The 13021-nt window shown below is 40.7% G+C and overlaps 1 protein-coding gene across 28 annotated transcripts in view; it reads left to right on the top strand.

Moving 5' to 3' along the window:
* The window catches only part of ABLIM1 (actin binding LIM protein 1), a 342319-nt gene that overhangs the window by 51395 nt on the left and 277903 nt on the right, over window positions 1–13021 (top strand). For 11 of the 28 annotated variants that reach the window (XM_072740177.1, XM_072740170.1, XM_072740151.1 and 8 more), the window contains exon 1: window positions 26–253. The exons of 3 other annotated variants lie outside the window; for them this stretch is intronic. In XM_072740177.1, coding sequence (XP_072596278.1) covers window positions 241–253 — 13 coding nt within the window. In that variant the 5' untranslated portion in view covers window positions 26–240. Of the gene's footprint in view, window positions 1–19; window positions 268–13021 lie in introns of those variants that run through there. 14 more of the 28 variants (XM_072740183.1, XM_072740175.1, XM_072740178.1 and 11 more) reach the window with 8 other exon arrangements.

Genomic DNA, 13021 nt, shown 5'->3' with positions numbered 1-13021 from the left:
GTCAGCGCCGCCGCGCCCCGCGGCCGGTCCCCCTGGTCGCCGCGGCCCCGCCTGCCCGGCTCGCAGCGCCCCGCGGGCGTCCAGGTGTCCTGCGGGCGGGTCCCCGCGCTGCGAGCCGCCTCCCCACGCGGGCGGCGGGCGCCTGTGCGCTGCGCTGCGGTGCGTTCCGGGGATAATTCCCTCCCCGCGCCCGCCGGGTCGCTCCTCTCCCTCCCTGCTTCGGCTCCCGCTGCCTGAACCATGTCGGCCAGGGGTGAGTGGCACCAGGTGGGACCGGCCGCCGCCCCCGCGCCAGGCCCGGCGGGGGCACCTGGGCGGGCCGGGCAGGTGGGCAGGTGCGCGGCGCGGGGGGCTGCGGGGGCCGCGCTGGCCCCAGCCCGGCCTGAAACTTTGGCGGCGGATCCCTGGGCTCCGGGCGGCTGCGGGCGGCTGCGGGGGGCGGGGGTGTGGGAGGCAGCCCTCGCCCTTGACCTTGGTCCCCGGATGCGGGTGAGGCGTGAGGGCCGAGGCCGGTGCCTGGCTCACCTGTACGCGCCGCGCGGCTGGGCTGGGAGGGCGGGGGGGATGGGCTTCCCGCTGCCGACCTGGGGAGCCGCCCCAGGGGCTGTCCGGGAGAGAGGAAGAGGCATTTTTTTCCTCCTTTCTTGTTACCATTTTGCAGCTTGGTGATGGAAGGGATCCAGGGCTTGATGCAGTAAGATTTAAAGCTGCAGTGCTTATACCCCCATTTAAAAAAAAAAAAAAAAAAAGTAGATTCCCTATACCTGTACTCCTCTTTAGCATTAATCTTCTTCCCACCCCACCCCCACCCCGCCCCACCCGTTTTCTTTCTGGAGTGAAACAATGACTGCAGGTAAAACCGGGTGAAAGTAAAATTAAAAAAAAAAAAAAAAAGAAGGAAAAATCCAAATTGCTTTTCAGGCAAGAGTGAAGGGAATGTATTTTTTGCCATCTGGAGCCAGTGGTGATGCTGGGAAGAGTGGGTTAGTCATAGCTCAGGGGCTGCTACTATGAGTGAAATATTAAAGAGATCAAGTCATTGTGCAGTTTGCCAGCAATTAAAATGAAGTGACTTGGTTGCTCTGCCATAAGCGTTTAAGGAAAATATTGATTATCTTTAGAAAGTTTATTTGCAAAGCAGTAAGTACCACCCTTTTTGATACCGTAAAACTTGAAAGAGTTGCAGTTGTTTTTGTGTCTTTTTTTTTTTTTTTTTTTATTCTGAAGGGTTAACTCTGCTTTTGGAGGGGGGGCAGTTAAGGAATTTAATAACGTGTTGGATAATTTAGTGCTGCTTTTCCGGGTTCACTCAGGGGCATGTAACGAATAGACTAATTTCTAATGTTTAAATTTCTTTTTAAGGACTTTTTAAGGTCTTTGTTGATCTGGCAATATGGTCAGTTGGCTCCATACCTGGAAATGAGGTGGTAAGGGCTAGGTGGAAGACAGAGTTTATATTTGTAGATACTGGGCTATAGAAGTGACACGAGGCCCCAAGATACTACCTGCCTAATATTGCTTAATGATTTGTGATTAAAGAAAGAAAAAAAGAGGATGGAAGAGAATGACTGGAGGGGACTGGGTGTGTGTATGGGATCTTCCAAATTATTCCAGCTGTACAATCTCTGAACTGTATTCTAACACTGAGGATTTTGGTCCTGATCTCTGTCCTAAGTACAACAAAGAACATGTGAGGAATATCTCTTGTAGTTTGTAAAGGTCTCTGTGGTCAGAATCCACTTCTGATACAGTTTTACATCACCAAAACCCCTTAGTACAGTACCTTGCGCAATGTAGGAACCATGTAACTACTAGGAACCTGGTATGTCCTAAGAAGCATCAAGTTCATTAAGAAACCAAGCATCAAGTGCATTAAGAAACACCCCCTCCTCCTCCCCACACACACACTTAGAAGTTTCTCCTTGTCTGTGGTCCTTTTTATTATAGGGTCTCTGTGGCTTATCTGAGGATATGAATGAGGATGGCCCCAGATTCAGAGGAGTAGAGCCTTAAGTTGGCCTGAGATATTTCTCAATATTTCTCCCATATTTCTTCTTGAACCTAGTTCCAAGAAGAATGATTTGGAATCAGACATAGACATGTCACTCAGTTGTCTTGTTTTCTCTTCAAATTCTGTGTTGATAATTTTGCATTTAACAGTTAAAAATCCGACTAACATTGCGGGGGCAAAATGCCATGATAATTAATACCCATTATTGCAGACTTCTTGTGTGTCAGGTACTTTACATGTATTAAATCACTGAATTTTCACAATAACAGGTAGATACTGTTATTACCTCCCCATTTCACAGATGAAGGAACTGAGGTATCGAAAGATTGTGTAACTTGCCTGAGCTCAAATGGTTGGTAAGTGGCAGATCCTGATTTCCATCCAGGTCTGTCTGACCTCTGATCACATCACCTGGTTTTATGGTCTTTCGGTCTTTCGTTATTAGTCCTTTGAATATTATAGTAAACACCTCAATCATTGATTTACCAAAAAGAAAGAGAAAAATGTCCTATCCTTGAGATTTAAAGGAAAGAGTCTTTGTAAGTAGGTTGGAATTCCTGATACCTTCAGGGTCATTTGGTAAATGCAGAGTGAAGGAAACAGGCTACTTGACCCCTACTGTTGTTAACTTGCTATTCCCATTGTGTTTCCTCCTACTTGTTTTGAGGACTAGAACTTCTTAGATCTTACCAATGACTGAGAATTTTTCCAATGTTTTTATGAAGCACTTTTATTTTTATGAATTTGTAAACAACAACAACAACAATTCCAGGTGATTAGCAGACTACTTAGTAGAATAGCTACTGAAATGAGCTCGTGTGGAAAAATGTCTGTTTGCCATTTATTTATTTACAAAAGATGTCAAAACTATGAGCTTTTTTTAAAGATTTTCTTAATTAATTAATTAATTAATTTATTTATTCATGAGAGTTACAGAGGCATAAGCAGGGGGAGAAGCAGGCTCCTTATAGGGAGCCTGATGCGGGACTTGATTCCAGGACTCCAGGATCATGACCTGAGCCAAAGGCAGATGCTCAACCACTGAACTACCCATGAGTCCCTGCTATGGTTTTCTAATTCAGATCTGCTCTCACCTCTTACTCCTGAAAGTATAGATAAGGCTTCAGGGTCAGAAAGTTAATGTGTCTATTTAAATACCTAATTTATAAATGGGAAGGTCTTTAGACTTTTGGAAAGATAAATGTCATTAATCTAAGAAATGATCTCTGCTTATTTCTAATATCTATGCTTGTAGGTTATGGTGGGGTAAAAATATCTTTCAAATGTTGAAAACTACTGAATTTCATAAGAAAAATGATTTTATTAAGAATTTTAGAGAGGGACACCTGGGTGGCTCAGTGGTTGAGTGTCTGCCTTTGGTCCAGGGCATGATCCAGGGTCCTGGGATTGAGTCCTGCATTGAGCTCCTGGGGGGAGCCTATTTCTCCCTCTGTCTATGTCCGCCTCTTTCTGTGTCTCTCATGAATAAAATAAAATATTTTTTTAAAAAACTGGAAGAAATCTGAATGTTCATCTATTGGGGAATGAGTGACTAGGTTATGGTATATCCATACAATGGACTATTACACAACTTTTAGAAAGAACGATTTAGCTCCAAAATGTGTTTGATCTGGAGGGATGGCCATGATACACTTAAATGAAAAAGGGCAAGTTTTAGAATAAAGTGTATGTAATATATAACCCCAGTTTTGTGAACTATGTGCATGTGTGTGTGCTCTGTAGGCACAGAGAGTATCATAGAACAGTACACACCAGGGTTACTTACCTCAAAGGCAAGGGTGGGGAGAGGAGACAGCTGGCTTTTCCTTGAATACATCTTTCTGTTTGCTAGCAAGTAGACATAGCTTTAAAAGACTGAGAGAAAAATCCAGTAAAGAAAAAAAAATGTATCAGTTCTTCCCCATTCATTCATTTTCTCAAGTCAGGGACATAGGTTTTTATTCATTCATTCAACATTTATTGAACACCTGTTATGTGCCAGCAATTGGTGAACAGGACCCAGTGTATACCGTCAAGGATCTCATAGTTTTATGGAAGAGACAAATACATAAATGCTTATAAAAATAGGATATGCTGAGTGCAGAGAGAAAGAGAAAGATAATATGGGATATATATAGAGAGAATTATGATGATACAAAAGAGTGACCCTGAATACAGCCATGGGGGTAAGGACCATGAGATCTTGAAGAAAAGAAAGTTGTGTTCTTGGAGAATGATCTGGATTCTTAGATGAGCCAGATGACAAAGAATGGATTGAGGGATAGGTTTTTTAGAGAGAGGGGCATAGAAAAGAAACAGTACAATGTGTGCTGACCTGGAAAGCAAGTTGGTGCAGGATTTAATGCTTGCCAGGGAGAGGAGAGCCAAATCTCAGCTGAGTCAGGAGATGCAGAGGGCACTTTGGGGAAAGGCCAAGGATGTAGGGAGCTTTGTTTACAAGGAGCTGTGGTTCCAGACAGCACAGAGGAAGGTTGTCAGTGGTGGCAGATGTGCAGAGGGAAGAAGCACAAGGCAGAATGGGATAAGAAGGGAGAGGAAATGAACAGGGATTGGGAGCTCTTCATCGTTTCCATGAGTCGGATTGCAGGAATGAGAGAGATAGTTGGGCATGATTGGCCTCAACTGTCCTTACTTTGGCATTAGGGGCTTGGGTTGCAGACCGTGCTGAGTCCTGGGCTGTATCTGCTGAAGGCAGAGAGATGGGCGAGGGCTGCCATCAGCTTTCTAGAGTAGCAGTAAAGCCCTCTGCTGGACAGTGGTTCCTTCCGCAGTGTTGGGGTACAGAGGGACTATAAAAATCAGAGCTACACTCCTTTTTTTTTTTAAGATTTTATTTATTTATTTATTCATGAGAGACACACAGAGAGAGGCAGAGACACAGGCAGATGGAGAAGCAGGCTCCATGCAGGGAGCCCAATATGGGACTCGATTTAGGGACTCCAGGATCATGCCCTGAGCCAAAGGCAGACGCTCAACCACTGAACTACTCGGGTGTCCCAGAGCTACACTCCTTTTTGCTGACTTCTTCCACTTCTATGCTTATGGTGGGGCTTATCGTGGGGCTCAACAAACTCTATCTGTTCATTGATAAAGGGAGGACTTCCATTCTGTTTCTTCTTTCTCTGTTACTTCTTCCTGGAAATGGATGGCTGTTACAACCACCAGTTGCATCACTCCACCTTTATCAGTTTGCCAGGTTGATGCTGTAAAGATGAATGCGTGGAAGATTTTTATTTGGTGTTATGTGGGGGCCATTATTCTGGCCTGTATTAGCTAAGTTTTTCTTCTCTGTGAGTTACAGAGCCTCAAGCAGTTTATCAAACTGAAGAAAATAAGATATATTTGAAAGCCAAGTTTAGCCATTATTAGTTTTGATATGAAAAAAAATCAACACAGCAACACATTACACTTCTAGAACTTGTATTAAAATAAATGGGTTGTAATTCAATAAATGGATTTTTTTTTTTACATAAGAGAAATAATTTTTGACATCAGTATCCCACAAATGGGAGAATCATGTTCCAGAAAAGATTTTCAGAAGGTTAAATTGTTCCCACATTGGATCTGTAAACAGCATTACCTTTTTTTCTCTTTTTTTTTTTTAGTTTTGAGACCTCAGGTAAAAAAGTTTGGGCTGATCATATTTTCTTAGGTCATGGCTCACTGTCATCAGTTCATCAGACCCTTATCTTAGATATCTATTTATTTATTTCAAAGTTTATTTATTCATTTTTCAGTAATCTCTAAATCCAATGTGGGGCTCAAACTCACCACACTGAGAGCAAGAGTTGCATGCTCCTCTAACTGGACCAGCCAGGCGCCTCACCCATTCCTTTTCTCCCATAGGGAACTATTCTAATACACTTGATATGCGTGTCCATGAGTTTGTAGCAAAACCAATTCTTAGACCAGCTCTTATATTTAAAATTATGAGTATCAAGTCACTTTATGTATGTTCCATGTGTATTCTGTGTTTTTGAGGGCTAGGTCAAGTTCTGAAATAACATTTTATGAACATATACATATTTCTGGTCTTATTTGGAAGTTTACATCACTTAATATAATACCATGCCTTATTCTGTTAGGGACTAACAGAATCCAATTAAAAAGGTTAGTTCTCATCTCAGAGGAATGTAAACTGAGTTAGGTGTGTGTGTGTGTGTGTGTGTGTGTGTAAAGTTGTATACACAGCTGACCAGAATAGGATGTGATAAAGATTATCATCGAGGTATGGGAGGGTCAATTAATTGTGGCAGCTGATAACAAGAACAACTTTGCTTCACAGAGGGGATGGAATCTGAGTTGGATCTTGGAGGATGAGTAGAATTTGGCCAGCAGATCACTAAAGATGTGCTTTCCTTTCAGAAGGAACAGCACAGGTAGGAACGTGGAGGAGTGAAAGCACAGGGTATGTGAGGAGGAAAAAATCTGGAAATCTGGGGGCAGGAGATTTGTGGTGGGAAGAGGCAAAGAACAGGAAGACAGAGGGATGACATCTGAAACTGGTAAGCCTTTACATCAAAGTCTTTTCCTAAACAGAGAACTCCAAATGCAGAGAAGGGAAGTGAGAGGTCTGTTCTTGGTAACATTCAGAGTAACTCGTCCCTGGTTGTGCAACTGCCCACAATGTATATTAGAGATGGTATTTTATCACCAAATAATGTTGCAGTGAGTTACATTTTATCCTGACCGCAGTTCTCATTGAGGTAGAAATTTTGCCAAAAGCCCACTCTTGTGTTTCCTTTCAGATGGCAGACTAGGCTATCGGAGCCTTATCCTTAGCTTTGTACTGGACACCAGAACATCCCAGTGCTAAGAATGCTGGCACACAGGAAGACCGAATACAGAATGGCCAAACATGTTCGACTATAGCAAGGGGAAGGGAGTGAGGCCATTCCCCCAGGAGAAGTGTGTGTTCTTAACTTGATCCTATTTTTATGTGCACCTGACTAATTCACTCAGTTCTAGGGAAGGAAGAAAACAGCACTAATTAATAGAGCCCATTAAAATGAAAGATGCAATTTTGTAAAATTTATGGAACATTTCCTTTGAGATGGTAAATTAGTCTTTACCATCTTTTTTGGGAGAAATATTTCTTTTTCATGAGCCTATGGTTTCAGGTTCTTCTCTAACTTAATCTATATCAGTATTCATTGATATAAGTAGTACTAATCACTTGCTACAGTTTGACATTTTGTTGCTCCATTCACAAGATGCTGCTTAGTAAGACCTCAAATGTACTTCACTTGTGGTTGCTCTCATCTGCTTGATTCCTGGTTTCCAATGTACTTCGATAAAGAAAGGAAAAAGAATGTGAGTGGTTATTAGCATTTCACCCTGGTTAAAGTAGCAGGAATGATGATGATATTCTCTAGGAATATCATCCTTCTGTATGTCCATCCATCCATCTATCCTTCCATCCCATAGACATCTATTGAGCCTTCCTAGAGTTCATAATCAAACACACATCAATGAAAATCCAACTGTCTGTCTGTACTCATTATATTTCATAATGTCACTAGGAATTGACAGCACATGTTGCCTTCACTATACTGGTATAGTATCATTGTTCTCTCTCAAAATGTGTAGTTTGTAAATGCAAAGCAGCTGTGCCAAAAGACCCAGTTTTGTTCATTTTTCTTAAAGGACTTTTTGAGAAACATTTTGAAGTTTGTTGTCTTCTCCTGTAGCCTGTCTTGTCTACCCATCTTAGAAAAAGCATGGCAAGGCTACACAGGTGCCTATGACTCTAGCCTATGGAAAGAGCCAGCCCTCCATTTCCTGCAGGCTCACCTGAAGCACCTTTTTTATCTCTTGTTTTCTACCATGCAGGTTTGGGTATGCTCTTTGCTTTTTTTGTTAATACCTTATGGTCTAGAACACAAATATCATCATTCTGTCACAGACAACAGTCTCAGGCCAAAACCAACTCATGTACAAATGGTACCAGAAACTGTTTTAGGGTAGAGAGAGAGAGAGAGAGGAGAGGAGAGAGAGAGAGAGAGAGAGAGAGAGAGAATGAGAGAGGAAAAGAGAGAGAGAGGGAGAATATATGTGAGCAATAGAGGGATTGATAGAGCTAAAATAAGATTATTAAAAATTGAAAATAGAGAGATTGGATTTGAGTAAAAAAAAAGTATTTGCTAGGATAAATTGTTATTACATTTGTTCTTTATTGAGAAGGGAACAGAAGCCAGGGGAGTTGCAATTTATGTTAGTTATAAAAGGGATTCCACAGTTAAGGAAATGTATGCTTTCTCCTCTCCTCTTCCTCCAAGAATAGAATTGTCAACCATTTATCTGTAAATTTTTTGATAGCAAGCAAGACTGTGATGGGCAGTAGTTAACTTTTTTGATCTTTTGACCTTTCTCACTGATACTCAATCGGATAATATTTATTGGATCTTTCTCCTAAAGTAGCCAGATTTATTCCAATTCTCATTCATTCCTGGACTAATGGTACTCATATATTAATTAATGAAGTAATTTAACAAATATTTAATGGACACTCAAATATTTAATGAACACTCCAGGGTGAGGATTCTCATGGTTTTGGGTTAGAAAAATATTAAAGGGTGTTAGGATTTGTCATTGAATGTGGCTGGGGCAATTAGGGGTTAGTCAACATTTGTTGCTTCCATTTGAATATATAATGTATTTTGTATGTACCATATAAGTAATCATCTAAATGTGATATTTCTGTCTAGCACAAATGCTAAACCTGATGGGATACTGGACAATAGTTATATAGTGGGCTATGCCAGGCAAATTGGGACCATGGCCTTCCTAATAGTTTCTAGCCAGAACATACTTTGGTAGAATTGTATTCCTTTGTCTCAAAAGATAGAATTTTGGTCAATTTCTGAATATCTATTTGTAGCATTAGCTACATTGTACATTATCAGCATCAAAATTTAAATTAAATCGTAGGCTGGCTGTTTCCTCCCTTTCAATTCAGCACTTTTTCTGGCTGTTCCCTGTCATGGGAACTTGGTACGTTCAGATGTAATTACTACTGTAGACAATAACATTTAGTACAAAGTCAAACCCAAATGAAATTTTGGAGTATTTGTGGGTTTTTTTGGTGGGGGGACTGTAATTCATGTTCTATAATAGAATTTACTTTCTATTGGGGTAAATTATCTAGTGCAGAGCTATTGTGGAATGGAAATGTTTAGTATCTTGGGTCCCTCTATGGTCATTTTATTCATTTATTTTTATTTTTGAGGGGGTGGGTGGAAAGGCAGAGGGAGAGAGAGAATCTTGGAGCCCACCGTAGGCCTTGATCTCACAACCCTGAGATTGGACCTGAAATCAAGAGTCAGACATTTAACCTATCAAACCAGGTACCCCCTACCCCAGTCATTTTAAATGAACGGTTCTTTTTTTTTCTTTCAAGATTTATTTATTTATTCATGAGAGACACACAGAAAGAGAGGCAGAGACATGGGCAGAGGTAGAAGCGGGCTCCCCACCGGAAGCCTGATGTTGGACTCCATCACCAGATCCCTGGATCACACTCTGAGCTGAAGGCAGAGGCTCAACCACTGAGCCACTCAGGCATCCCAAATGAATGGTTCTTTTTTGCAGTTAATGCAGTTTTGAAGCAGCTTTAAAATGTTCAATTTACCTGCAGTTGTTCTTGGACTCACTACCTACTTGATGACTGTCTCTGATGTATTGGAGATGTATTTCGCTAGTACGTTGCATTGTTTTATTGGGAAGATTATGTGATATGCATTTATCACTCTAAGGAATTCATCCATAGTTTGTTTTATGATAACTGAATGGGCAAGTCCTTATTTAGTAGAGGTACATAGAAAATCTTTTGTCTTACTGAGCCCTCCATTAGACTAACAAAGAAAGCAGGCATTATGGGTCGAGCACTCAGAAATTACTTGCTGATTGACTAGAGATCATAGGACTCTGGTCCTTTGTTAGATTGTTTTTCTCAAGCTTATAAGAGGAAGCACTCTACATATAAAATTATTGCTGTCCACATCTTAATAAATTAAAGTCCTTTATACAGTGTGTTCTTTCCCCAGCTCTATGATATCATTACCTATGAAAACAATATTTGATGGTTTAAATGAAACTATTAGGGTCAACTTATAGTTTTTCCTGAGGAAAATACCCTGTAATAATGTTTTGCTTAAAACTGTGTCCAAGGTCTTTACTCAAGTTTCTCTTCTCCATCCGATTGAGAATTCATGTACAAAACACGTCCACCACAGGGTAGCCACCAGAGAACTGAATGGTAACAATGCAGGGAAATGAGGACAATGAAGTAAACAGCTATTTCTGGCTTTTCAGCTCCAAATAGGAATGAACAGAAGGAGAGGAGCCCCAGAGTCTGGGGGAAGGAGAGGAAGAGGGGAAAGCCATAATTTTTAAACCTTACAAATAAAATGTAGAAAAGAGGTTTAGGTTGGCAACCTCTAATGGATCCCAGGGAGACTTTTGTTGTTGTTGTTCTGTGTAAAACAAGAGAATCTTTATTTTGATTCATTTAAGCAATTGGGTTAAGTGATGATGAGCCTGAGCATCCAGTGATGATTTTAGTTTCTTTACCAGCTCCTTAGTTACTGTTTATTTTAGGAGAATCTATTCTGTGGCTAGACTTTATATAAACTGTAGAATTGTAGTTACAAATTCTGTGTTCGTGTGTCCAGTCATTCAATAAGTATTAGTTGAACACCTGATAAGTACTCAGGTTGTTCTTGGCATTGGAGTAAGACAGCCACTTACCACATGAACATATATAATGTGACAGGTGGTGATAAAGAGCTATAAAGAAAAATGAAGAACAAATAGAAGAGAGACTGCTAGGGAAATGAGGCCAGGGAAGGTGCCATTTTATATGGGATGAGGGCGGGAGGCCTCTTTGATAAAGTGACATTTGGGCAGGGACCCAAAGGAAGTGAGGAGGGTCATGTAGATTCTGGCAGAGACAAACAATGCAAAGGCTTTGATGTCTGTCTTGAGGACCAGCAGGGAGGCCAGTGTGGCTGGGGCAGAGAGGACAGGCAAGAAGGAGGGAGAAGTTGGAGAGTTGGGGGATGTGATTGTCATCCTTGCAGGTTACTTTGAGATCTTGAGTTTTCCTCTGAGTGAGAATGATGGAGATGGGAGAGCCCTGGGTAGTTCTCAGCAGACTTGTGACTTGATTTGATGGGGTTTAAAAGGATTGCTTGGTCATGCATGTGGAGAATAGACTGTAGTAAGCAGGAAGACCAGTAAGGAGGCTATTGTAATGGCCAGAACAAGAGAAGATAGTGATTTAGAGCAGCTGGTGAGAAGTCACTGGGTTCTGGAACTATTTTTCTAAGGAAGTGCTTATAGGACTTGCTGGTGGGTTGAAAGCATGGAGTGAAAGGGAAAGAATTGAGGATGCCTCCTTTTTTCTGTTCCTTTCTTCTCTTCTCTTTCTCTCTTTTTATTTTTATTTTTTAGCACCTGGGAGGGTAGCATGTAATTAACTGGGATGAGGAAGAGCGTAGAAGGAGCAGGTTTGGGGAGTGGGGAATCAAGCACTTTGGATATTTCAGTTTGAGATATTTCTTAGACTTTCTATTCTGAAGGTATTTATTGTGCCCCTTTGACAGACAGAGGAAATGAGGCAGAGAAGAAGTAACTTGCCTGAGACCATTTCGATTTAAATCCAGGTCTTGTTAATGCCAGAGTATGCTGTACACACCATAACATTGCCTCGTATATTAAGCTGAAATATATGCCACGAAAATAATGTATCTAGTGTTTATTTCTTAATTATTTGTGATTTCTCATTATGAGATAATTTTCTGCATTTTTAAACATAGCGTGTGCTTAAGGGAAAAAAAACCTGTTATCACATTATTACAAATTTTACCATTTACGAGTACTATCGTTAGCACTGCAAAAATGCTACTGAAACATGAAGAAGCATATGACATTGATCCACTCATTCACTTGATGTAATCTTTGAGTGCTTGGGAGTAGAGGGAGGTCCTAGTTCCTCTACTTACAGAGTTCTCAGTCTAGGGAAGATGAGTGACCTGTGTACAGAAATTGCCAGGGGCCAGTGGTGTGATGGTGGTACACATAAGTTGTCAAAGGAGCATAGAGGAAGGAGAGCGGTCCATCCTGGTGTATACTGAACCAAGGAAAACTTTACAAGCAAGTGATATTAGAGGAAGGCCTTGAAAAATGAGTGGAATTTGCAAAATGAAGAAGTGGTAGGAAAGTATTCCAAAAACAGGAAACAGCATGTTATTAGAATTTTAAAAATGCTAATTAAGCATAGTAAGCATTAAGAAGACATATGAAGTGAAGTGTAGCATACAGGAATGCTATGAGGAAAATTTAAAAATTACCTTTGGGAACATGAAATGTTTAAACCATTAGAGAGAGCTACGGTACCCTTGAATAACAAAACAGCATATTGTAAAAATGCTCATTTCCCCTAAGTCTCTCTATAAAAAAAAGGGAAATCCCGATTAAAATGCCAGCAGACTCTTTTTTTAGGGATATGGCAAAATGATACTGTTCTTCATTTTGCACAATGAAATAGATGAAATTCTGAAACAGAAGTGTAATTAAGAGAGATTAGCCTAACTGAATATTAAAACGATATGACACTGCAGTAATTAAACCAATTTAGTTTGGAGAAAAATTCGAGTAGTGGAAATAGATTAGTGAACACCTATATATGGAATTTAGTTATAGTAAAGTGGCATTTTAAGTATCTGTGTGAGAAGAGAGATTATTTCCTAAGTAATGTGGGGACAACTTACAAAAGTCAGTCTGGACCCCTTTCTTATTCCATATACACACAAAATTCCTAATGTATTGAATAAATAAGTATAAAATAAATGAAGCAATCAAGGCCTTGGAAGAAGACACAGGTGAGTTTATGACCCGAGAATGTTAGAAGGCTCCTGACCTTTTATACAGGACACAAAGCCTTAAAGTCATAAAAGAAAAGGCAGATACATTTAGCTACATAAAAAT

This window comes from Vulpes vulpes, chromosome 15 (assembly GCF_048418805.1).
Source record: "Vulpes vulpes isolate BD-2025 chromosome 15, VulVul3, whole genome shotgun sequence".
NCBI classification, from domain to species: domain Eukaryota; kingdom Metazoa; phylum Chordata; class Mammalia; order Carnivora; family Canidae; genus Vulpes; species Vulpes vulpes.
This window is presented reverse-complemented; position numbering and strand designations above follow the sequence as displayed.